Source organism: Engystomops pustulosus, chromosome 11 (assembly GCF_040894005.1).
Source record: "Engystomops pustulosus chromosome 11, aEngPut4.maternal, whole genome shotgun sequence".
Lineage (NCBI taxonomy): Eukaryota > Metazoa > Chordata > Amphibia > Anura > Leptodactylidae > Engystomops > Engystomops pustulosus.
Window position 1 is genome coordinate 14,642,317 of NC_092421.1, and position 27,136 is coordinate 14,669,452.

The following is a 27,136-nucleotide window of genomic DNA, read 5'->3' on the forward strand; positions in this document are numbered from 1 at the left end:
TTGTGGATCGCCTTTCTGATGAAGAAAAAAAGATGCAGCCTGACATCTCTGATGATGAAGAAAGTACATCGCGAAATACATCACTATCTGAAGCCACCCAAGTGTCCCAGCCTTCGGTAACATCGAGGTCTGCTAAAGACATGAAAGCAGACGCAACATCTTTAAAATCAAAGATTGAAAAGGCCGACAGTGAGAGAAGGAGCAGTAGAAGGACTGGTGAGAATAAAGGCAGTTAGGTTTCTGGAGCTGTAATAGCTCACATCGTGGAAATCCAGCCTAGTTTGTAAACCTCTCGACTTGTTGACCTTAGTGCATGACCTGTCGTGATTGCTTGTGGAGTGACCTATGTTAGTTTCCATTCTTTCATTGTCATCTGTGTCTGTGTCTTACACTACTCGTTTCTTATTTCTTTGAAAGATACACTTCAATTAGCTAGAGAAGCATGCCAGTAATTCCAAGAAATCACACTTTACCCATGGATCCAAACATGAAAACTGCCTCTACCAGGCCAACATCATCCAGCACTGAAACTCACCTCTTGTACACTCAACCAGCATGCTTACTTCCATTTAATAACTGTACTCACATAAAAGTACAAGCTGTAATAGTCCAACATTTCTAGATCACAGATCACACACGTTATTTGGTAGAGTAGTTTTAGTAGACAGCCTCAAAATTCCAACACAAACTCGTAAGACAACAACATGTTATAATCTCTCATTTGTAAATTTCAGGTCCTCAGAGTCCATGTGAGCGGACGGACATAAGAATGGCGATAGTTGCTGATCATTTGGGGCTTAGTTGGACAGGTACATGTTTGGAACAAGTTTTCTGCTTAATATTGATTTTTTAGGAACCTCTCATAATACACTGTGGTATAAAGTACCTGTAAAGTCCAATTTTTAAAAAATTTTTTGTAATTTGGTCTAGTTGCTTATTCTCCCAAAAATATGTAATACTTGGTATATTTTCAATGTGGCCATAGTGTTCCATGGAATACATAAGCAATTAGAAGTATTTATATAGTATATATTTAATAGCATGCTCTATTAGATGCCACATTTCATATGGACAGTATAAAGTTTATAAAACAACTCTAAGGCTGAGTTGACACTTGCATAAGGGGTGTACGTTACAATTTCCATTTTAGGAGAATGTAACGAAAACCAAGATCGGCAACCTCCGTTAATCTTCCATTTCCATTGAATCTACAGAAGGCTGTCTTCCATTACAATTCTGTTAAAATAGCAAAGCAAAAGGAGGCTGGCTGCTGCACTATTTTATGATGGAATGGGGAATGGAACCTGTCCATTGCAGATTTGAACTGAACCAAATACAGAACCATACAAATTATCACAGAGGGTTCTTTATTACTGAGTGCTGGAACTCTATGAAGTTTAGAAGTCATATTCTTGTGTGGGGTTTTTAAATACTACCTTACACACAAAAAAAAGTGCTGAATAACCCCTCCTCGGCTTATACACACGTAATTAAAAAAAACATACTCACCTTCCGATGCTCCGCTCGAATCTTTCTTTCTTTTCTTCACTAGTAATAGAGCAGGCACAGACGTGTCCATGCGCTCTGCCTCCCGGCGCTACTGACGTCATAGTGTGTGTTGGCAGGCAAAGCACATGGACCTGTTTCTGCCCGCTCTGTTACCAGTGAAGAAAAGAAAGAAGAGGAGCTGCGTGGAGAATTGGAAGGTATGTACATTTATTTTTACTACGCGGGGCCGGGCATTTCACTATCTGAAGGGTCGGCAGGGCATTTCACTATCTGAAGGGTCGGCAGGGCATTTCACTATCTGAAGGGTCGGCAGGGCATTTCACTATCTGAAGGGTCGGCAGGGCATTTCACTATCTGAAGGGTCGGCAGGGCATTTTATTATTTTGGGGTCGTCGGCAGGGCATTTTATTATTTTGGGGTCGTCGGCAGGGCATTTTATTATTTTGGAGTCGTCGGCAGGGCATTTTATTATTTTGGGGTCGTCGGCAGGGCATTTTATTATTTTGGGGTCGTCGGCAGGGCATTTTATTATTTTGGGGTCTGCTGCAGGGCATTTTATTATTTTGGGGTCTGCTGCAGGGCATTTTATTATTTTGGGGTCTGCTGCAGGGCATTTTATTATTTTGGGGTCTGCTGCAGGGCATTTTATTATTTTGGGGTCTGCTGCAGGGCATTTTATTATTTTGGGGTCTGCTGCAGGGCATTTTATTATTTTGGGGTCTGCTGCAGGGCATTTTATTATTTTGGGGTCTGCTGCAGGGCATTTTATTATTTTGGGGTCTGCTGCAGGGCATTTTATTATTTTGGGGTCTGCTGCAGGGCATTTTATTATTTTGGGGTCTGCTGCAGGGCATTTTATTATTTTGGGGTCTGCTGCAGGGCATTTTATTATTTTGGGGTCTGCTGCAGGGCATTTTATTATTTTGGGGTCTGCTGCAGGGCATTTTATTATTTTGGGGTCTGCTGCAGGGCATTTCATTATTTTGGGGTCTGCTGCAGGGCTTGATGGACTTGCGTCTCCTTCCAGCCTTATATACTATGATTTCATTAGTGTGGGGAGGCTGCATGGCACATTTCATTGCTGGGGAAGCTGTGACCAATGCATTTTTCACCCTAGGCTTATACTCAGGCCAATAAGTTTTTACAGTTATTTGTAGCAAAATTAGGGGCCTCGGCTTATAATCGAACAAATGCGGCAATTGTTTCTGGGATTTTTTTTAGTGGTGGTCCAACACCCATCACTCCTTTATTCTGCTGTTGGAAGAGTCAGATGAGCGCTGGGGCATTTTCATAGTCTGCCAAGCTCCATAAATTATTCTGATATCAATTGCCTAGGAATCGGTGATCGATAAATGAATCACTGATTCCCTGTTTATTATTAAATTTTGATACATATACCCCATTATTTGTAAAGTGCTGTGGAATGTGATGGAGCTAATAAAGATCATTATTGGGATTCCCAGCTAAACAGACTGTAGGAGATAATGAGAAAACACCACACACACACAATTGGCCACAATGCTTAGTGGAAAAAAAAACACCTAGTTTCTAATTAAATACAACCCCATTTATTTGTAATTGCTGAGACTTAAAATGATTATTCATATTTTTCAGAACTTGCTAGAGAACTGAACTTTTCAGTGGACGAAATCAATCAAATTCGCGTTGAGAATCCGAATTCACTAACTTCACAAAGCTTTATGTTATTAAAGAAATGGGTTATCAGAGATGGTAAAAATGCAACAAGTGAGTAATGCACATATGTATATAGAAGCCCTACTTCTGGTTTCCCCACATAGTTATCCATGCAATTATTGTTGGTGGTCATATCATACCCAAATAAAGCCTTTACCCATATGGATATACATTGTGTAACAAAAAAGGTCAGGACAGAGTAAAATCTTGTGAATAAATTGGCCCGCTACCCCCACCCCCTGGAGGTGGGGCGGGGTAACTTAAAATCCTAAATGTGGACCCCCATTTTTTTATTGCAATTAGAATTCCCCAAGAAAAACTTCCCCAATTTGACCTTGGTCTTTTTCAATTTTGGTGACAGATGAAGCTGTAATTGCCAAAGATCGAAATGTGTGCAAAAACGTTGAATAAGGTCATATTTCAATAAATACACATTAGATTCTAAAATCTCAAAACAGACTTATGCAATATTTTTTTTTAAAAGCTAGAAATTTAAGCTAAAAACAACAAGGCAAGAGGACTCGCATTAACCCAGCACCATGAAGACAACAGAAAACCACTGCGTCCACTTTGTTGCTCCTGGCTTTCTACAATAAATATTCCTCCACCTCCCCCTAGGGGGGTAAAAGTACAAAGTCAAACTTAATATCATTGGATAGATTTTTTAGAAATACTTGTCATAATAATTTTTGTTTTTTGATCCAATGTGTAATTCTAAAGATTTTTTTAACAATTTGTTACACATTTTGATTTTCGACAATTGCAGCACCATTTTTTAATGAAAATTACTGGAAATTGTAGAGTGAATCAATGTAATTTCTCCCGGGGAATCTGAAATTAAAAAAAAAATACCGGTTCCCATGTAAAATCTATCCAATGATAGATAGATAGGAAAACCGAGTTTGGTATCATTGATATTCCACCATCCGGACCTTTTTGTTACACCCTATAGACAGATTAATATAGAAAATATGAATGTACAATATTTTGTGTTAAAGTAGACCCCTCATGAAGTACAAATTTGTTGTATTATTTTTTTATGTCTACTTGTTCCGAAAATATGGTCTTGGAAGTTTTGTGTTAATTAGCTTTTGCATGATATCTAATATATTTTATAAGACTAAAGTAACGTATAGATGTTTGATTGTTCTTCCAGCTGATGCCTTAACCAACGTCCTGACAAAAATCAACCGGATAGATATTGTGACATTATTGGAAGGCCCCATATTTGACTATGGAAACATTAGCGGCACCAGAAGTTTTGCAGATGAGAACAATGTGTTTGCCGAACCTGCTGTGGATGGTAAACATAGATGTGTTATAAATGCTATTCTAGAACGGTGTCATTCTCATGTATACCTAGCCCTGGCAGCCATCTACAGTAGTCATATGCTAATGTATATGATCGTTAGTGACCATTTATCAGAGTACTTGGTAAGCCTGGTTTAAGGCAGCATCATAAATGCTTTCAACAGTGATGTACACTTCATAAATCCACTACTAGCCTTATGAAAGGCTCCATACTAGCCATAGTTTTTGACCTTTTGCCGACTTTAGTATCAACATATTCTGCAGTTCTCTATAGTTATTGTTTTAAATTACATCAGTCTCTGTTGGGTTGTCATAAGAACCAGGAGTAACAATAAAACTTAATTGCAGACACATTTGATAACTGCTATAGCTGATTATTGGAGCTGATTATTGTAGCCTACCAAATCCAGAGGGCCGTTTGTAACTAGGGGTCCTCTGTAAGTTGAGTGTTCTCAAGTAGGGGACCACCTGTACATACTAAATGCCTTTTCTATCAGATGAACTCCTAGAAAGTGTTTTTTTTTTTTTTTTGGATTAAGCCATTGCAGAGTCTAAAACATACGTTTGATAAAGTGTAATGTCTAAGAAAATAGTATTTGTCAGAATACTTAGAATGCAATCGGTTGGCAACTTATTAAAGTTGTCAAAGACAACATGGAACACTTTATGAGAAACATCAATTTACATAGAAAAATATCACCATAAAGCACATGTTACAGTGGACTCTGCAGACCATCACTGCATTACTGTACAGGTTAAAGGAACGTTGTAGCTTTAGGCCTACCTTCTAAGTATTTACATTTTGGTCTAACAGTCTGTGCTGACATTCACTTAAAGTTGACTAACTCTGCTAGTTCTCTTTTGAACGGCCATTCCCTAAGCTCTTCATGTTTATAGCTACCTGATGTCCACTACCAGGACCTTTAAAACTGTGGTGCAAATGGAGTATACTTAAAGGGGTTGTCTGAGTTAAAAAAAATAAACTATATGTGGCCGGTAGCGGGCTGCCTAAAATAATAAAGCTGTACTTACCTCCGGTGCCCTCCTGTATCCAGCGCTGCTGTCGCTCCGGTCCGGGCGCCATGTACACAAACATGGCCGCCGGAGCAGCGCTGCATTCAGCTTCCGGCCGTGGCCGGGCACGCCTATCCGTCCCTATACACAGCATTGTGTATGGGGGCCGGAAGGTTGGCGTGTCCGGCCGGAAGTTGAATGCTGCGCTGCTCCGGCAGCCATGTTTGTTTACATGGCGCCCGGACCGGAGCGACAGCAGCGCTGGATACGGGAGGGCACCGGAAGGTAAGTACAGCTTTATTGTTTTAGGCAGCCCGCTTCCGGCCACATATATTTTTTTTTGAAAACTCGGACAACCCCTTTAAAATGGATGTTCAATAAAAGCAGAAATCTGTTTACCTGCCCACTCCCCAGTAGGTCCCTCAGTACCATTACCATAGCGGTGCTGGTTCTGTTTTGTAGTCACACACCGACAAAAGAGCAGGTCACCTCTGAACCAGAGGCCTCAGCAGGGACGTGGTGGTCACCACTCAGACTTCTGATTGGTCCAGCAATGATCTGCCCCCATGCCCCATGTGGTCCAGCAATGATCTGCCCCCTGTTCACATGTGGTCCAGCAATTATCTGCCCCCTGTTCACATGTGGTCCAGCAATTATCTGCCCCCTGGTCACATGTGGTCCAGCAATTATCTGCCCCCTGGTCACATGTGGTCCAGCAATTATCTGCCCCCTGGTCACATGTGGTCCAGCAATTATCTGCCCCCTGGTCACATGTGGTCCAGCAATTATCTGCCCCCTGGTCACATGTGGTCCAGCAATTATCTGCCCCCTGGTCACATGTGGTCCAGCAATTATCTGCCCCCTGGTCACATGTGGTCCAGCAATTATCTGCCCCCTGGTCACATGTGGTCCAGCAATTATCTGCCCCCTGGTCACATGTGGTCCAGCAATTATCTGCCCCCTGGTCACGTGTGGCCCAGCAATTATCTGCCCCCTGGTCACATGTGGCCCAGCAATTATCTGCCCCCTGGTCACATGTGGCCCAGCAATTATCTGCCCCCTGGTCACATGTGGTCCAGCAATTATCTGCCCCCTGGTCACATGTGGCCCAGCAATTATCTGCCCCCTGGTCACATGTGACTACTCAATAGAACCGCCAGAGCTATGGCAGCAGTTATCGGCAGGGGAGTGGATCGGTAAGACTTTGAGTTGGACATCCCTTTTTAAAACAATAATTGCATGTACACATTAATACCTTGTGATTGTTATCCGCAGACCTTCATTAAGAGGTTTTTGTCATAGTGCTTATTCTGTATGCATGAGAGATGCACCTACTTTGCCCTTTGCGGTTTCATATCATCTTCTTATTTAACCAGCTTGAATCTGCATCTGCAATTCTTAAAAAACTGAGAATCGCTGTTCCTGTCTCTCCTCTGAATCTTTTCCTCATCAAGACCAGACTACAGGCTACTGCTCCTTCAATATAAAACAATCGGCTCTGTGCTTGTACCTTAGCTAAATATATCAAAAGTTTTATCCTCTTTTATGATGACAAATATTGCTTTATTGCAATGTTTCTTCCATGAATGGAATGGTCATCCCACAGTATAAAAGTTTCTTCAAGCAGCTACACAGTTTTTCATTGCTCCATATTTTTTAAATCTGCTACAAACTCATTTAAAAGACATATGTTGCCATTTGCAATTCTTTTGTATGGGGGTACAGTATAGCGAGATCTACAGTATATATGAATTATTGCAATTTCTGTCCATTATCACCTCAAATCTAATGTACGCTTAAGGAAAAGATAGATAGATTCATAGAGAGTGAGCCAAAATTAAAATGATTTGAATATATTTCCTAAACCAAATAAAATCTATATCTGAAGAGAGGATCTGCCTGTTAATACAATCCTGTGATTTCTGCAGCCTCTGCAATGTTTATAGAGAGAATCGGCTTAGAAATAAAATCCTGTGATTTCCGCAGCCTCTGCAATATCTGTAGAGGCGATCTGTGCGGTAATAAAATCCTGTGATTTCCGCAGCCTCTGCAATATCTGTAGAGGCGATCTGTGCGGTAATAAAATCCTGTGATTTCCGCAGCCTCTGCAATGAAAACTAGCACTCCCTGCTGTGGAATAGGGATCTGACAATAGATAAATACTCCCTGGAAAAGGGGAGGAAAGATGAGCACCAAAAGTAAGGTATGGAACAATAAACCAGAAAACGAGCTGCAGCTCCACAGACTCTGTAATGTGACACATAATGATCACTTCCTGCTGGGAATTTAGGAGAAAAGACATTCTGCGGCACAATTGGTCAGGATTTTGCAACAAATGTAGTTCTCAGAGTAGTGAAAAGTTGGGGTTTTTTCTTTAGAAAAAAACCTACAACATTATGAAAAATGTAAAGTTTTCAAATGATTTTGGTTAATTGCATTTTGGCAACAGATGTTTTTTTTTTCCATTTTTCCAACAATATATGTTGCATCCATTGCTGTGTCCGTGCATTGTGTAGTCGTTTATAAATGTATCTCCATTGCTTACCACTTCTTTTTCTTTTTCTCAGTGTTTCTGATCTTACCCATGACAACGAATTCTCTCCACTCTCCAAGATCACCTTACTCATCACACTCTACTCACCCACTTATCCTTAATATACCTGAAATCTTCTTATAGATGACCTTTCCTGTACCGCTCCATCTCTTCCCTTTTAGATTTAGCTTCTTGCTTTGAAGTGCTCTGTAGTGTTGTATGCAAGTGTGGGAAATTTTCCAGATGCACTGGTCCGTTTCATTAAAATGGGTCGGGTTGTGTAAGAACCTAAATATGTGGGAAGATGTCAGCACAAACTAATGTTAACACCATTCATTTTAGCGCAACATTGCACATTCCATGTGTTCCATCACTGTATCAATCATGCTTTGTATTGTAATTTATTTTTGTTGTTTCATAATCCATTTCATTCAGGTCAGTGTACTGTTTTCCTTAGGTTTTCCTACCATTCAAGTGGAACTGGAAACTCCCACTGGTTTGCGTTATGTGCCTCCTACCCCCCTCCAACACGATGATTTCTTTAGCGATAATTCTAGTGTAGAGTCTCCCCTTAGAACTCCCAGTAGACTCAGTGATGTGTTAGTAACTCCGCAGGGAAATGGAGATCTCTCAGCTGCACCACCCGTGGTGGTGGCAGAAGACACGTCTCTAGATGACAGCAGACCGGACTACTTAATTCACAGTCCTGATGCTTCTTATGAAATGGCCATTCATCGGGTGAAATTCGAAGATGTAAAGTTGCATGATGAACCCCCAAATGAGGGTAGCTACATTGAAGTTGACAAAACTGTTCAGTACAAAGAACAAAAAGTGATTGAAAGAGCAGAAGATACTGATCGACTTGAGAGAGATCCTTCCGGTCCTGTGGAGGAGATCACTGAGGAAAGGCTTAAATTACTGTTTAAGCATCTTCACCTTGAAGAGGTTGAGTCAGAGGAGATGACTGAGGAGAAGGTGCAGGCCATCCTCAAAAATGTTCAACAAGCAGAACAAGAGCTGTCTTCAATTACAGGTTGGCACACAGAAGCATCGAGCGTTCATGTGGAGCAATCAACACCCGAGAAGAAACTCAATAGTGAATTATTAGAGCGACTGGATGACAGGTATGTCCCAATCTGGGAGAAAGCATAGAAAATTATTATATTGGTATATTGTGTGATTTATGGCATAGAGGAACAATGGGATGTATATAATATGTGTTATATAATATATAACACAAAAATGATTCTATGCTATTTGCCATTATCGTCAAAATGCAAAATAAGGCGATGGTCCGACTGCTAATAATGGGCTCTTGCCATCATGACTGCCTAGCGCTCCTAACAACCCTGGGGCGGTACAGAAACAGTTTCATGAGAGTGACCATAGTGGGCTGAGGTTCATCATGCTTTAGGTACCTTTAATAACCTTATACCAACATTTACTTAATGCTCAAAAAAATATATCATATATGCCAAGCGTCTACCCCGTGTCATAGGGATGTGGCTGCCTTATGAAGGATGTCCTTTTCTTTTTCCACTGGCCCGATTGCTAACTGTACACCTGCTTAGAAGCAAAAGCACTGCTGTAGCTCTCAGGCAGATCCGGTTCAATTTTAAGCTCCTTCATGGACTACAAGGAAAGCATATCCATAGTGCAAATCAGCTTAGCCATTGGTGATTTGCACTATGGATCTGCTTTCCTTGTAGTCCACGAAGGAGCCTAAAATTGAGCCGGATCTGCTCGAGAGCCACAGTGCGTTTTCTTCAAAGCAGTTTGTATGGTTACCAATCACGCGAGTGGGAAAAGAAAAAGGGACGAATTGCCAGCTCTTTTATTGCTTATTTGGAGCACTTAGTGCTGTTGGTTTTATATCCTTCATAAGGACGCCACATCCCTATGATTCACGGTAGAAGCTTGGCATATATGATACATTTTTGTGGGGTTTTTTTGGGTTCGACTTGCCTGAAGCCATAGCTCCCTCGCAATACACCAGTAAGTATTTTAACAAAAGTAACTTTTTTTTTTACGTAATGCACAAAATCTTTATCAAATCAAAATATATGCAAACAGAGTTGCCGTAACCTAGCTAGACAAATCGGGTAGTTTTTCTGTTCCATTTTCTGTTTGGCTTCCATTGTAAGAGGCCAGAATAGGGGAACCACACCAATTTCATATAAATGTCCTCAAATTATATATCAGCTAACATGGATCTCTTGCAAAAAACCTGCCATTTGGAAAGACTGATAGTTTGTATCCACATTATTGTGTATTGTGTAACAAAAAATCTCTCACTTTTTGTGATTTTGTAGCCATGAGTCAATTACCTCATATCTCAAGGGAGAAGTAGGAAGACTGGGATCTAATGTTAGTCCTTCTGAGTCAGTAACAGAAGGTAAGACAAGTTCCAGCGGCCCGGAGAAAGAACATGTGAAACTGAACGAAAAACAGAAACCAAAAACAGTCCAAGGCAAAGTGGAACACAAAATACCATCAAGCGGACATCCGAAATTACCAGAGACAACCAGCAAGTCAGGAATAGGAGAGCATAGGAGCTCATTGCCTGTTAGTGCAAAACGGACTGGCTTGGAAGAAGGAAAATCCAAGCCCTCATCCCATGTGCAAGAAGGAACATCTTCTGAAAAGGTACAGTTCAGTTTAGCAGTTCCATAGCTTGTATGTACTACTGAATATTGTATCCGACCAAAGGACTTCATACTTATATATTACGAACACGGCTACTTATTTATTACCATGTAAAAAAATACAGAAGACACAATTCAGAACGTACATGACCTGCCTCTGCCACAAGCATAGCCGCAACACTATTTTAAATCATACTTGTAGTTATAATTACTTATTTAACAAATACTTATTATAAATACTTAATAAATAATACTTAGTATATAATAAATAGTAAATACCTTCTTGTACCAATCGTGCAGTAAATAGAAAAAAAAAAAAAAAAACTACATTCGTAAAGGTTTGTGATGCTATGTCAGCACTTTGTCAATATTCCCACCCACAGCCAATGGGTAGACCTTCTGATCCCCAATGTAAAATCTGTACCATTCCACACAACTATAATTTATTGAAATTATCTTTTCATATGGTTAAAAGATACCATATTCCCCCTGGGTCTCACAGGCCTCTGCACTCCCTAAAGTTATATCCCTGAAAATAGCTCAGATCCTCTTACCCAATCCATGGGTTCCACTGGTTTCTTAGATGTGTTTTCCAACATCGGAGCACTGCCTGACTACACAAGACTAGACCCCCAGTGCTATGCAGCCATTAAAGGGGTTGGACACTTTATCTCATGTGTTTTGTAATGTCTATGTAAGTGGGAGGGCAGGATATCAGGTAATTTACCAATACACATCTAGGAAAAGTTCTGCTCCACTTTATTGATATGTAAAGTAAAGCCTCCTCTCTTTGACCTTATCAGCCAGACATTCCTGACCACAAAAAGGCCACAGATGGATCTCTAATTGTCCATGAACAATTGCCCTGCCAGGACCTTTATAATAGTATTCATGAATAGAAGATCACGTTTCTGGCAGGGCGATTGTTCATGGACAGATAGAGACCACATGCGGCTCTTTCATGGTCAGGAATGTCTGGCTGATGAGATACAAGACAGGAGGCTCACAGATATTGGGCATTGATGAAGAGTAGAAGTAGTTCTGTGTCCATTTTTCGACCAAGTTTCTCTAGGCAGGACTTATTAATTAGCCCTTTTGACAATTACATGGACTTAACCACCTTAAGATGCATCACGTTTATCACAGCGACATGGATTGGATAATAAATTTAAATCGGAGGTCTTGTACCACCTTTCACTTTGTATTGGAAATTTTGGCACCCACTGCTGAATCTCATGCTTCCTTCCCTGCTTAGACAAATTAAATATGGTAGACAGTACCCAACCAAAGGAGTTGTCCATGTGTTAACTTTAATTTTTTTTTTTTAATTCCGATATCTCAGTATAACCCGGACAATTCCTTTAAACAATAATTCTGGAGCTTTTAGCTCTGCAAAGCTACCACATTCCATTTTGTAGAGGAGCCTCCACAAATACTAACCCCCAAACAAAAAACGCCAACCCTTGGTCACTCAAAGACTCGAATGTTTCTTTTTCTTTTAAGTTTTCTGGTAAAACATGCCTAAAATGCATTTATCAGGATTCTAGTGACTCTAGTGAATATGAGAGTGGCTCCAGCTCAGATGAGGAACGAAGAATCACTACAAAAATCACTCGGCGGCGGCTGATCTATAAGGTACCGAGTACAGCTGACTCCCGGGGCTGGTGCTAGCATGAGGTTTCCCGCAATGAAAGCTTGGATTTTTTTGCTTTTTTGCATTTTTGGTACATGCATGCTGTACCATCCTAACGGTAGCCAGGCCCCTGACATACTAAGAGCCTATAATGCATATAGATTTCTGCTCCATTATAAATGGGTTTTTAATCATTTTAGTTTTGGCCAGTACTGTCTAGTGTATAGTCACACTGCAGAGTATTTCTGCTCATACACTGCACAGTATTTTTGCTCATACACAGAAATATTATTGGGGTTGCGAAGCATTTTTGGTTCTTAAAAGATTCCCTTTAAGCCACAATATTTTACTTGACCTCCTCAGCCCAGTACTCAGGGCTTTAGCATGGAGCAGAATCTGGTGTTTTATCAGTAATCATGGGCAACGAGTGAACACATACATTTTGGAATAGCAGATCTTTTGACTCGTATTGATATTTTTTGGAGCCCTTGCGATTACATTTATCCCTCCGACCTTTATTCCTTTGGTTCATTTTGGTTTCTGGTTGCCTTCATTTCTGGAGTCTACAGACGCTGGATTTATCAAGATCTGGACCTCCTGTGCATGCCCGAGTGGTTTGTAGGATGTTTAAAGGAAATCCGTCACTATGATTTAGCTACCTGACTTAACGGCTATGTTATGTAGGGTTATGCCCACACATGTCACCCATACCTTTGTATGCATTGGGGTCCACAGCAATAACAATGTTCCCTGTTACACTTCCATTTTCCAGCACCTTCTTTAATCCTTCAGCTACGTTACTCCTGGGTCCAGCGAGATGTAGCACTTTGGCCTGATTTGCATAATAATATTTATATAGTGCCAACATATTCTGTAGCGCTTTACACATATTTCTATAGTGAAGTTTTAGCATGAAAGGAGCAGCTGGACAATAAAAACAAAAGTATGCGTGGCATGTGTGGGCATAGCTCTTCATAGGTAAATGATGGCGTTGAATGGAGTAGAAGAACAAAATAAATCAGAATTTGGAACCAGAAGCATATGCCTACACAGATATAAAACATTTGCAGTGTAAACATTTTGTATAAGCTATAAATTGTGACCTCATTCTCTGGCAGTTTCTTATGCATATGACACGTCTATAGGATATATGTCCCAATATTGCTATTGGTATAGGTCTCAGCCATGCAGATCCAAAACATGTAAGGGCAAAGCTCCTACCTGCATAACTATTTCACTATTGATGCATTAATACCACATCATTAGAATAAATGGGACTGTGTTGAAAGAAACCCATTAGTTACAGAACCCTTAAGACGCTACCTGTCACCAAGAAAACACAGTCTTATCTGCTCTTTCTATGCTTAGAATTAGTCACCTTGTCATTAGGTGGACACAAAAGTGACTGACAGCCCTCTGTATATGTATCTGCTCAACTCCTCCTGCTCTAAAACATACTGCCGGCAGATAGGGGAATATTCACAATCTGCTCAGCTCATCCTGCTCTACAACATATCCCCCCTACAATCTGTTCAGCTTCTCCTGCTCTATTACATACTTACATTGTCTGCAGTTAGGACACTATATATAGTCTAATTCCCTCCTCCTGCTGTATAACATGCTACCTGTAGTTATGACCCATTGTATGGTATAGTCTATTCCTCTATGACATATTGTCTGCAGTTAGGACACTATGTATAGTCTATTCCCCTCCTTTTGCTGTATAACATGCTACTTGCAGTTAGGACACATTGTATGCTATAGTCTATTCCACTGCTCCTGCTCTATAACATATTGTCTGCAGTTAGGAGACTATGTATAGTCTATTCCCCTCCTCCTGCTGTATAATATGCTACCTGTATAGTGCACAATGTATAGTATAGTCCAGTGATGGTGAACCTTTTAGAGACCGAGTGCCCAAGCTACAATCAAAATCCACTTATTTACCGTGAAGTGCCAACATGAAATTTTAAGCAATAACTTACTGCTACCTGTCTTTCAATCGTATCAGCCCAGGAGGTTGAAAGAAGGAGGGCAAATTCAGACTCTCATTGTAGCTTCCCTCCAGGGTCTCTCTGTAGAGGAAGAATGAAGGGTCCATCAGTATGACCTTCAAAGATAATGCAGCCCTGTCCACACCTTGCCTGGGACTGCAGGAAGATGCAGTGGATTTGTTCCTGTCCAGTGAACTGTGTCCTGGGGTGATTACCTGAGTGCCCACAGAAATGGCTCTGAGTGCCACCTCTGGCACCCGTGCCATAGGTTCGCCACCACTGGTATAGTTAGGAGACTATGTATAGTCTATTACCCTCCCCCTGCTATATAACATGCTGCCTGCAGACAGGAGACTACAAACGATATGCACAGTTCCCCTTGCTCTATAATGTCTGCAGATAACAATGCATTTTCATGTGGACCAGTTAAAGATCAGTTAGTTTGTGCCTTGACATTTCTCTGCTAGATTTTTGTAGATAGTCCGAGAGTTGGGTCTCAACAAGACATATAAATGTCAAAAGAAAATGTTCAGTAAGTGACCATGACCTGAGCTGAGATTTTGCTGCAACACATTTGAGACGTTAGAAGTTGCATTAGACATAGGTTTGCTTTGATGAAACTTTTCTTTTCGCCAGTTTCCACCCACTCGCGGCATGGTTCCCAGCGGCTTGTATAGTTTGGTTCTCCTCCTCCCGTGCATGCGTGGCGTGCTGTGTATAGGATGTAAGACTCATGTATGATTGATGTAATCATCTGACACTCTCTAGGGGGAGGAAGTTAAAAACATTCCCGGTGAATCTGTAACTGAAGAACAATACACAGATGAAGAAGGCAACATTATCACCAGAAAAGTAATTTTTTTTCCCCCCCCTACCTTTGTGTCCTACGTTATTTTCGGGAAGTATTCCCATAGTCGGCTTTTTTGTGGTGTGAAGTTTTTCAAAGTTGACCACCATACAAAAGTCCAATGTTCCTGCTCCTCACAGGTCACACGGAAAGTCGTGAGACGGGTTGTGGTTCCACAAGAGAAAAAAGTTGGTGGCACTGTAACGGTTGGGGCAAGTAATTCTGTTTGTCGTGCTGATACGTGCCTTGCTGTGTGCCGGGGTTTTATCAGTCTGTACGTGTTATTGTGTGCACGTTAGCTCTCCTCCAAAAGAAAGAAAACACTCTCCTTAGTATCTGCACAAAGCAGTGACCCTGTAGGCATTGAACGATAACTGAGGTCTTCGGCCAAACCAGAAAGATCCATCTGCGGACAACACTGTCCTAAAGTTTCTGCAGCTTTACATTGAATTCTTTCGTCAGAGCACTTTCTTCTTTCTGGAGGAGAGCCGATCTGCATATGTATCTCTGTGATCATTGTGTGTACGTTATAACATACAAGCTTCTATCTCTATGCCATACATTTACAGCACTAATTAATGATTGGAAATTGCCCCTATTCGACATAAGTAGATCACCAATGGTTTGTTTAAAAATGGCAGCTTTAGAGGAGATTTCTGCAATTTTGCAAGAATTTAGGAAAAAGAGGTCTCAAGCACCCAATCAGGGATATTTCATTGGCAATTTATTTTTGTTATACATAAAGTCCTGCAGGAACACTAAGTACATTTACCCCATGTAGCATATATCTCTTTGATCTGTCCTCGGCACCATGATGGGCTCCTGAGTCCATTGCGGTACCACAGTGATGTTCAGAGTCCTGTCCTCTATTGTTTTGCTGGGACTCCGTGTAGCATATATCACCATGATACTTGTATTCTTCTCCTTGGTACTGTTGTCGGTCCTTGAATCATGATTACAGTTCGTGGTTCCACTGTGAAGCTCGGAGTCCTGTCCTCAGTGCTGCAGTTTTGCAGGGACTCCATGTAGCATATACCACTATGATACTTGCAGTCCTTTCCTCGGTACTTTAGACGGTCCTCGAATCATGATTAGATAAAGACTCCATGTAGCATATACCACTATGATACTTGCAGTCCTATCCTCGGCACTGTGGTCAGTCTGTGACTCGTGATTACAGTTTGGTGCTGCTGTTTTGTGGGGACATAGGGACTTCGTGCAGCATAATACCACCTTGATGCTCGTTGGCCTATCATAGGGACTGTGGTCGGTCCATGAATGATGACTTCAGTTTGTGGTACCACTATGATGTCCGGAGTCCTGTCCTCGGTGCTGCTGTTTTGCAGGGACTCCATGTAGCATATACCACTGTGATACTTGTAGTCCTATCCTCGGTGCTGTGTGTGGACGGTCTCTGAATGATGACTACAGTTTGGTGCTGCTATTTGGCGGGGACCCAAGGACTCCAAGCAACATATATGTGGTCACAGATTCACATTTTGACCACAGTCGAGTGCTTCTAGCCTTACACTGCATGCAAGGACTATGCTCACTGTCCCCACAGAAATGTATTACTGGTGGATTGGTTCACAATTGAAAAATCCCATGAGATCAGAGTTTATTGGGGAGCACAAATCTATTGGGCTACAACATATAACCGGCCTTGAAAATTTACAGCCTGGAGCTGAACTATTCCTGCTGAAGGCCCTTCTATGAAGTAAGGTTTGTCGTAAACGAGGGCTTCTCAAGCCTGGAGCGCCCCCTACTGCTTTATAACCTGCAGGGAATAGATGATGTCATGTTTTTGGGTTCTGCAACATCATTGACTCTTTTTGTGTCCGTATTCTTTTTATACTGGATGCTGGAGATACATTTTGAAGATCCAAAAAAACCGTTGGCAACACTTTTTTCTGGCTGCAGAGGCTACATAGAGAGAAAAAAGACAGAGAAGCCGGGCCACCGATTATGTCTAATGGGAGACGGCATTTACAATACCAAATACAGAGCAGCAGACAACAGAAACGAGTGGTGCCCACTTTTGAGCCAAACTGATGTTTGTGACCTCTCACTTCCAAGCGCTGCCCCCATTTGAAAAATAAAAGATCTTGTAAAGTTTAAAACAATAACTTTACTGGATACCATCCACTAATTGAGTAAAATTTAAGTATTTAAAGTAATAAAAATATTCTGTATCAGGGCCCAACACAGCCAGGATGAAAGCAATGCTGTAGTGACTCCGTTGTGCCACTACACAGAGAATGGCGCTGTCTGCTTCCTGTTACATTCTCTGTTTATCAGCTGCTGACAACAACTCCTCTATTACGTTGTTCAGTTTTGGACAATATCTATGACCCATTATGTGGATTATACATTTAAAAAAAAAAAAAAGAAAAATACTTTAACAGAAATCTACCATTCGTTTTCATGCATTGTGAACCAAACATACCTTGAGAATGCTGTACACTACACTGAAGCAGAAACATATCTTGTTTGATCCCTGAACCGAGTGTTTTTTCTGAAAAAACAATAAAGAACGTTGTATTTACTGTGTTGTCCCTGACAGGCAGAAGTAATCAATCGCTGCACCATCCCCCAACTGTTATGTATGAGTCATCCAGCTCAGGTTGATTAGTCCTGTCTAGATGGTGCAGGAAGCTCTGTGCAATGTGTTTATGAACGGCAGTCCGCATGCACCCCAGCTTTCCCAAGGTCCTGAATTTAATCCCTGAACCGAGTGGTTTTGCTAAAAAAAAAAAACTGTTATAAAACAAGATATGTTTTTGCATCAGTGTAGCTACAGCATTCTCAAGGTATGTTTGCTTCACAATGCATGAAAACAAATGGTAGGTTTCCTTTAAGACGGTTATAGGAGTATTCCAGGTTTATGTATCGATTTAGCTGGAATTTGTTCCTGTTGTGTCATGACATTCGGGCCACTGTTGGTCCACTGGAAGTAAATATAGAAGCTTTTTATAGCAGGACAGCAAGCAGAGATCTAGAAAACCGTGAGGTATTGATACAGAAACTGTATTTGAAAAATGCAAACTTTTCATTATACAAACACTAATTTGCTGAAATGAGAACACCCCTTTAAGTTTTAGATTTTGTACGCAATTTTATTCATTGTAGTTTGCTGTGGGGGAGATGATTTTGCTTTTGCGCCTTGTGTGCTGTTTTGCTGTCAAATTATATTGCATTTGTTTCAGTACTAAATCCTCTAAAGTAAAATCTAATTGCACTGAAAGATCTCCTTTAACTTTAGGCCAAGGGAGAGCGACCAACCTCTTATTACTTGATTTTAAGGTTTAAAGAAGAATTAAAAAAATGAATTTCCTCCAATATACCTATAATAATTCTCATGTATTTATATTCTAGAATGACGGACATAAAGTAAAGACCAAGAAGGAGGTCAGACACATTGAGAAGAAAACCTATTCGTAATACCATAGTGATTCAGGTCAGTAAATTGCAAGAGGAGTGGGGATAGGAGAATTATTAAAGGTGTTGGCCACTATTATAAAAATTTTCTAAGGTAAATACAAGACCGTATAGTACCGTATTTTTCGGACTATAAGGCGCACCGGATTATAAGGCGCACCATCAATAAATGCCTGCTAAAACGTCTAAATTCATATATGAGGCGCACCGGATTATAAGGCGCACCTGATTATAAGGATGAATGACCAGCAGGTGGCAGACCTGTGCACAGTACAAGGCAGCTGTTGTCTGTAAGTACGGTTCATATATAAGGCGCACTGGACTATAAGGCGCACCTGATTATAAGGATGAATGACCAGCAGGTGGCAGACCTGTGCACAGTTCCAGGCAGCTGTTGTCTGTAAGTATGGTTCATATAAAAGGGGCACTGGACTATAAGGCGCACCTTTGATTTCTGAGAAAATCAAAGGATTTTTTTTTGTGCACCGTATAGTCCGAAAAATATGATATTTTAAAAACTGGACTAGAAGGCTGAGAAAATCAAAGGATTTTTTTGTGCGCTGAATAAAGCCAGCACATCATGAGAATTCCTGAGTCCTGCTGCTGGGGGGGTACTATATGTGTGACCCTATTAGGGTCCTGTGCTTACCCTGGTAAAGTTGAGTGATAGAGGCCAACCCATATAAGAGAACATTAGGGCCATAATGGGAAGTGGGCATGTTACTTGGTTGGGAGAAGTTTGCATGGCTAACCAGACCACGCCACATCTTTTCATTAGAAGCCTCATATGGTACCGTTTCACTTTAATAATTTTGAGTATTGAAAAAAAAATTTGTAAAAAAACAGCCCACCGTTCTGTCCAAACATAGCGTTCATAGCTGGTTCAACCCAGAGTCTTAGGTTATCTAAGGATTAGGATTTTGCATCAGTATTTTAAGCCAAAACCAGAAGTGGAACCTACACAGAGAAATATTATAATGGAAACATCTGCATCTGTTACATGTTATCCACCATTCCTGGTTTTGGCCTAAAAATCCTGAGCCTGTGGCTGAACATACAACTTATTTTCTTGTCTTTTTTCCCCCCTACAGGATGAATGGTTACTGCCAGTATTCAAAAGAAGAAACAAAAACACTGCAAAAAGAAAAAAAAAAAACAGTGTGTGTTTGCCGCTTCCACACATTAACCGCATGGGTTTTTTTTAAATGCAAAAAAACCTTTTATTTTAGCATGAGCCAATTATACAGAGCATGGGACATCACCTTCATTCAGATGGGGTCAAGGAGTGTGGAGTTTACAATTGCAGTGTATATAGGAATTACCTTGCTGGTGATGCCATGTCTCCAAGCATCTGGCCCAACACCACCCAAGACCACGACATGGGATGGACTCGTGAAAAAGACAACAATAAATCACTAAATAACCAACAACAGTTCGCCTTATTTTACACCTTCCCCCGAAAACCCTGGGGGTCTAAAAATGCTCTTGATTTTCTTTTTTTTTTTTTATAAATCATCAATGGATTTGCTGTAAATAAGTGACACTTGTATAAAACTCTAACAAGACTACGATTGATGTTAATAAAGGCACCACCCGGTAACTACTTACCAAACCCGAAGATCACTCACATAAAAACCCAAAAATAGTGTCTGACCTTACTTCACCACCGCCGATGGGGTCCATACTGGGTGCGGCTTCACGGAATCTTGTATATTATCAATTCAATTGTTTGTATATTTAAAAAAACGAAAAAAACAAAACAAAAGCCAAGCAGATTTTACACAAATTTCATGAATTCCGCTGCAGGACTGTAAGAATACAAAACCGGAAAGGGGACTTCTGCTATCCCCAATCGTTTTCTTCAGACAAAAGTAAATATTTTGGTGCATGTAAATCACTCACTTTGATTTTTTTTTTTTTTTTAGCCTCGGTTCAACTTTGTAAAAAGCTACACTAGAACACAAAAGCGACATGGGAGCTATCCACGCGGGCCCTTTATCTAATCGCATCGCTGTTGCCAACCTCTCATGAACTTTCAGAAGAAGATACTAATATATCGTACGGTAGTGCATAGTTCCAGGCTTTTACAAGAGCGAGGTCACGGCTTGAGGAGGGGTTTTTTTTGTCTCTGAGATGAAGTTGTGCTTAAACGAAGCGCAAAAAGAAAAAAAACAAAACAAAAACAGAAAAGGAACCATTAGATCTTAGGCAGAGGCAGCGCGATGTAAAGACCTTACTGTATTGTGTACTGGCTATGAAGATGTAGACTCTTTTTCAGTAAAAGCCAATCATCTGTATTCATTCTAGCAGTGTAATATTAGGTTGTTAATGCTGCTGTGTTTTAAAAGGGCATTTTTATTTTTTTTTATTTTTTTTGGGGTGGGGGGGGGGGGTTTCGGTGAAATCTTTTCATTTGTTGGTTATATTCATATGAGGACAGCATTCATTGATAATAGCTCTAATAACAATGTATGAAATCAAGAACACTGGATGATCTAGTTGATTATTTAAAACAAAAATAAATTGTGTTTAAAACTGACCCGGGTTATTATTTATAGAAAGAGAAGGGAATATTTACATTTAGTGCTTAAAGAGCATCCACCAATAGGATAAAGGACTGTATGCAAATGAGCCTGAGGGGCTCCAGGCTCCATAGGTGTTAACAGAGCTTGGAGCCCCTCAGGCTCATTTGCATACTGTTCTAGATATCCTTTAAGAGGTTGTAGCAAGTTATCAAATTGTCCACTATCCACAGGATAAGCCGATTCATAGGGGGTCAGACTACTGAACTACTGAGACCCCACCAATCACGGGAACGCAATAGCGGCAGCGGTAATTGCACGGCACAGTGCTCAACAATCACTATGATAGTCTATGTGAGCGACAGCCAATCAAGGATTCAAAGATTTTGCATTGATGGAGGTGATAAAAAGTCCTCCTGGGGTATCAAAGTGCCTATGTAGAATTTTATCATAAAAACTGTATTTTTGCTTATAAATGTTCCAATTTGTAGGATCCTCCATAGCAAACTCCATCAAAAGACCTGGCTAAAATAGTCAAGATCGCTATAACTGACATGAAGCTCTGCCGGGTTTTGTTAGTGTCCATCATTGAGTGGTTTTCGGTTTCTATGAAGGCCATCCCTAACACACATGTGAATAAAGTCCGAGGTCAACATAATGTGGAGTGCTGCACAGATTGTCACCATACACACCGGTCTCTATTCCCTGTAGGCCTCACAAAGTTATTTTCTTATTTCCATCAAGCACACAACGGTAATATTATTGGAAACCAGTTGGATTTCCTTCTACATTACAAAAACAAACACCAAAGTATAAACATAAAACTCCAACAAACCCAAGAAGATCATAAATGGTGCAAATGTGGCTCCTGGACTTAGATCAATACAATGTAGCACTGGTATTCTGGGTTTCAATCTGACCAAGAATGGAGTCTGCAGAAATTAAATGTACAGTCTATTTCTGTACCACTGAGCTATTACCCCCTAAAATTAAAATGTGAAATTCCTTTAAATTTTTTTTAAAGCACTAAAAAATTATCTACCATATATACTAGTTTTTCAGCATCATTTTTGTAGTGAAAAAGCCTCACTCTACTTAATCTCAAGTGAGGTCCCAGCTGCTACCAATTTCTTATTTGTGCTCCTTTTCGGAATCCACAATCCTGTTTTGGGGGAGCTCTGAAGATAGTGGAAGCTTCCCCTCATTGTTCTAACAGTCTCTGTGTTCTAAGGAATAAGTTAGCGCCCAGCTCTGACAGCGCACCTGGACTACTGACACTGGACTACTGAAGCTGAGTTCCTGACAAAAGCTGGGAAAGAAAGGAGGCAAAAATATATAAGGGGGCACAGAAGGGGGATTGGTAAAGTACAAAACATGATGGGGGGGCCCAAAAGGTGTCAAGAAGGCAGAAAATATGAGGGGGGCACAAAACATACACGAAGGCAGAGAAGGTGGATTGGTGGAGCACAAAACATGAAGGACAAGAAGGGGTCAGACAAATATACAAGTGCGCAAAACCTATGAGGGGGGTATTAAAACTGGAGGTGGAAGGAAAGAGCATTTAACTTAAAAGGGGCACAATCCTATAGAGGGTTCATACACAAAATTCAAAAAGGAGAACAGAAACTGGGGGTGAAGGGGCACTTAAACGATTGCACCAACTTTTCAACAAAACTGTTGGGTTGGCTCCTTAGGCTTATACTTGAGTCACTAAGTTTTCTGAGATAATATTAGGTAGCGTGGTCTATACTCAAGTATATATACAGTATGTATACCTGCTGTCCAACATATGGCTCTTTTATTCCAATCCATCTAAGTCTCATTCAACAAATATATGACAAATTGCAGCAGATGCATCTGTGCAGATATTAGGCATTGAAGTCAGCTATGATGTTGTCAAATATAACATTTCTGCATCACTCTTCCTAGCATTATTTGTAGGATCAACCGGCACCACCATTGCTGGTGTCAGAAGACATACAGACCTCCTCCAGGATCCACATCAAGACAACGGTGTCATAATTTGACACTAACCTGAAGAACAACAGATCTTTCAGAGATCTTAAAACCAGTGGCGTGACTAGAAGCTGATGGGCCCCAGTGCAAAGTCTGTGCCAGGCCCCGACTATAATGTATGGTATATACCAGTGATGACAAACCTTTTAGAGACCGAGTGCCCAAACTTCAACCAAAATCCACTTTTTTACCGTGAAGTGCCAACATGGAATTTTATACAGTAATTTATTGCTCCCTGTTCCTCCACATCTTTCAATTGTATCGGCCGCCTAAGGCCAACAATACAGTTGACAAGAGGAGGGCAAATTCAAACTATCATTTTAGCTTCTTTCCAGGGTCTCTCTGTACAGGAAGAAATAGTGGGTCCAGCAGGAGGACCTCCAAAGATGATGCACTTCTGTCAACACCTTCTCACTTTTCCCACAGTTACAAACAGCCAATAAAGTGTCACTTTAAAATAGCGCTGAGAGCAGCATCTCTTAAGTTGCCTGGGACTGCAGGAAGAGTCAGTGTTTGGTGATCTCTGTCCTGGGGTAATGGCATGAGTGCCCGCTGAAAGGGCTCTGAGTGCCACCTCTGGCACCCGTGCCATAGGTTCGCCACCACTGGTATATTCTAATAGTCTATATAAATTTATTCCATGGCATAATAAATAACGTCAATGAGAAGTAAAATTTGTTACACAGAAAATAAGCCCCTTGGCCAATCACAGCCGTGGCTGGTAGCTAAGGGTGTTAACTTGCCGGAATGACTGTTGGGCAGCCAATCTGGCAATATGTCAAGGTCACGTGGGGCACACCAGAACGTGAAGTTCAGGTCAGCACATCTCTCACTAGCCTCTTCCACTGTTTTCACTCATGAGATCTTTACATATCAATTGTAGACTTAACAAAATTATATGTTTGGATGTTCAAGTGATCATTTTGTGATCGATATTTGTTTTATGGTGCGCGCTTACCAAAATACTTTATCAGTCAGTGGATCCAACTACACATGAAATAAGAATTTGCAGAGCAGATTTCTTTTTAGCTTGTGACAGAACCTTGAAGAACTTTGCAGAATTAACCTTTGTTAAATTCATATTCATTCACTTCAAATAAGATTTTCCAATTTTGGAACAGTAAAATAACATTAACATTTACTTACTTTATCTTATTCCGGAACCTTCTACATGTGCAGATCCTCTGCCGAAGCTTAGGACAGTGTAGTATCCTGGGTCTCAGCTCCTGTCAATCAAGAAAAGAAGAGACTATTCTATCAGGGGAGATCTGGGACACCCACATACAGATTGGTCAATAAATAGGTCAATATCAGGACATATAACTAGGTGCCTGTGGTGCCAAGAAAAAGATGGGGGATTGGTGGCATCTACCTTCGTGGACTGGTCTAGGATGTTCTCTCCTTCCTAGACATCTCTTGACATAACAAATGTATCTACAACCAGTCACTGGCCTTGGAGGTGACTCATCTTGGCCAGTGACTGACTGATCCGGGAAGGATTAGTGGAGAGGAGTAGCACATTTTTCCCAAAAATATATTCAAAACATAAAAGTACAGTACAATAATTTGTTAGGTAAAAGGCGTGGAAAGGAGGACAATTTAAGCAACATTCACACTTCGGAAAAGCAGGGTACAACAAGTTTAGTCGGAATATGCTGCGGTGTGACAGATGGTTTGCATTTTTTTAGCATCACATGAATAGTCCACATAGTTCTGAATGTTTTCAGGACACGATTCCTATAGTCAGGCAGACTGTATTCGCCAGCTTTTTGTTAAACAACTGCAGATGCCTCACTTCAATTGTTGTGGTATTAGGGGAACAATAACAGAATACGAGAACAAGAGAATTCCATAGAGAACATTCAAAGAAGCCGAAATCCTGACCCCTGCATCCACTAAAAAAATAACCCGTGTAATATAATGGACATGTGCGACCAGAAACTGTAAGGTGACAAGCGGTGTCATGATAAATAGCTTACTTATTAACACAGATACCGCAACTATGGACATAACTGAGGAAGAGACTCAGAAACAAAAATTCATAAATATTCAGAAAAAGGACATGAAATACTCTTAAAGGGGTTTTTCATCTGGGCATTCACATTTAATTCATTTTCCATATGTAAACATTTCTTCAATTGGATGTTTTTAAAAAAAATGTTCCTGTGTGCAGATAATTTCTCATAAATGTGGCCATGTTGTCCCTTAGAAACAAGATAGCATCCTCGGATACGACCACCTCACATTTTGGCAGTGGTGACCAGACATGCTCTTTTGAGTCCTGTCTGACCTCCTGGATTCAGCGATCATTACTACAGGACGTCTGTGGGACATGCAGTCACTCCCGGACATTTCATACACAAAAACTTTTTGTTTCTTTGTGCAATCACTCCAGCAGAGGTGGTTGTATCCAAGGAGTTAGTCTTGACGAGAATACCCCTTTAAGTAGTGCAGTCCTTTAAGGACCTCTACACACTGCCATGTCCTCTCCCATCTGCAGTATGAGGCGGCACATGTATCACACGGATCACTGTTTGTTTAGACACTTACATAGTATTGTTAACCAAAAAAAAAGATTTTTTTTTAATCATGCACAACACAGCAGGACAGTGGGGCAAACCCCAAAATCCAGGACTGTCCCAGTGAGTCTGGGACAGCTGAGAGGAGTACCACATCTGCTATCTGACCACATTATCTCTCCATAAAGGAAATACAGCAGGACAATAGGAACCACTACAGAGGACCTTTCCATGACCAATCCGTTTCAATGCATGCCATTTTATTCTTTATATTATAAGAATTCTCTTGTTCCATTAAGAAACCAACTAAAATAACATTTTACATAAAAATGTCCTGGGATCGCACATTTTTACCCAATGAAAAGTTCACATACAAATTATCTGCTTGTATAATTAACGTGGTTAATAATTAATGGTTTCTCTCACTTTTTAAAGTTGATATAAGAATACCCGCATCCTCATTATGTCCTCTCTGCCAGCTCTCTCCACCCCCCCCCCTTCCTCATGCATAAGATGATAGAGATTTGTCATAGCACAGGGTCAGGTAAGGGGGGAGACAGCTAGCAGAGCAGATAATGATGATGACTGCAGTCTTATAACAGACGTGACATGATCCCCTTTACCGGGATGGAGTCAGGTGTACTTTTATATAATGAGTGACAGGTGACAAAGAACTGTGTGCGAAATCTGCAGGCAGCTTGTTATAGAGAAAAAAAAACTGCTAAGCAGATTCATATATAGGCGGGAAAAGAATCTGAGAGTCTAATGTTCTATGTTTTAGTATAATGTTCTATACACTTTTATCTTTGTTCTTTCTATCATGTGAAATCAATTACAGGCGGTCCCCTACTTAAGAACACCTGACTTACAGACAACCCCTAGTTACAAACGGACCTCTGGATGTTGGTAATTTACTGTACTTTAGTCCTAGGCTACAATGATCAGCTGTAACAGTTATCACAGGTGCCTGTAATGAAGCTTTATTGTTAATCCTGATTCTTATGACAACCCAACATTTTTAAAATCCAATTGTCACAGAGACCAAAAAAGTTCTGGCTGGGATTACAATGATAAAATATACAGGTCCGACTTACATACAAATTCAACTTAAGAACAAACCTACAGACCCAATCTTGTATGTAACCCAGGGACTGCCTGTACTTATAGAGTACTGGTTCACTACATCCAGAAAATACACTTTATTCCAATTCTTCATTCACAAAACTATGTATTCATTTGCTCAGCTCCTCCTGCTCTATAACCTGCTGCCTGCAGACAGAACACTAGGTACAATCTGCTCAGCTCCTCCTGCTCTATAACATGCTGCCTGCACATAGAACACTAGGTACAATCTGCTCAGCTCCTCCTGCTCTATAACATGCTGCCTGCCGATAGGACACTATGTACAATCTGCTCAGCTCCTCCTGCTCTATAACATACTACCTGCAGATAGGACACTG

At 40.7% G+C, this 27,136-nt stretch overlaps 1 protein-coding gene and 1 long non-coding RNA gene across 46 annotated transcripts in view; one reads left to right on the forward strand and one right to left on the reverse strand.

The window, feature by feature from the left end:
- Positions 1-20,814, forward strand: part of ANK3 (ankyrin 3) — a 411,799-nt gene extending 390,985 nt beyond the window's left edge. For 36 of the 43 annotated variants that reach the window (XM_072129790.1, XM_072129792.1, XM_072129800.1 and 33 more), the window contains 10 exons: positions 735-809; positions 3,124-3,255; positions 4,361-4,507; positions 8,520-9,186; positions 10,375-10,708; positions 12,211-12,342; positions 15,103-15,186; positions 15,322-15,393; positions 18,557-18,638; positions 19,711-20,814. In XM_072129790.1, coding sequence (XP_071985891.1) covers positions 735-809; positions 3,124-3,255; positions 4,361-4,507; positions 8,520-9,186; positions 10,375-10,708; positions 12,211-12,342; positions 15,103-15,186; positions 15,322-15,393; positions 18,557-18,622 — 1,709 coding nt within the window. In that variant the 3' untranslated portion in view covers positions 18,623-18,638; positions 19,711-20,814. The other 7 variants (XM_072129791.1, XM_072129824.1, XM_072129813.1 and 4 more) reach the window with 6 other exon arrangements.
- The window catches only part of LOC140105759 (uncharacterized), a 244,894-nt gene that overhangs the window by 175,780 nt on the left and 41,978 nt on the right, over positions 1-27,136 (reverse strand). For 2 of the 3 annotated variants that reach the window (XR_011850634.1, XR_011850632.1), the window contains exon 2: positions 24,304-24,383. This is a non-coding gene — a long non-coding RNA (uncharacterized lncRNA). Of the gene's footprint in view, positions 1-24,303; positions 24,384-24,529; positions 24,701-27,136 lie in introns of those variants that run through there. The other variant, XR_011850633.1, reaches the window with a different exon arrangement.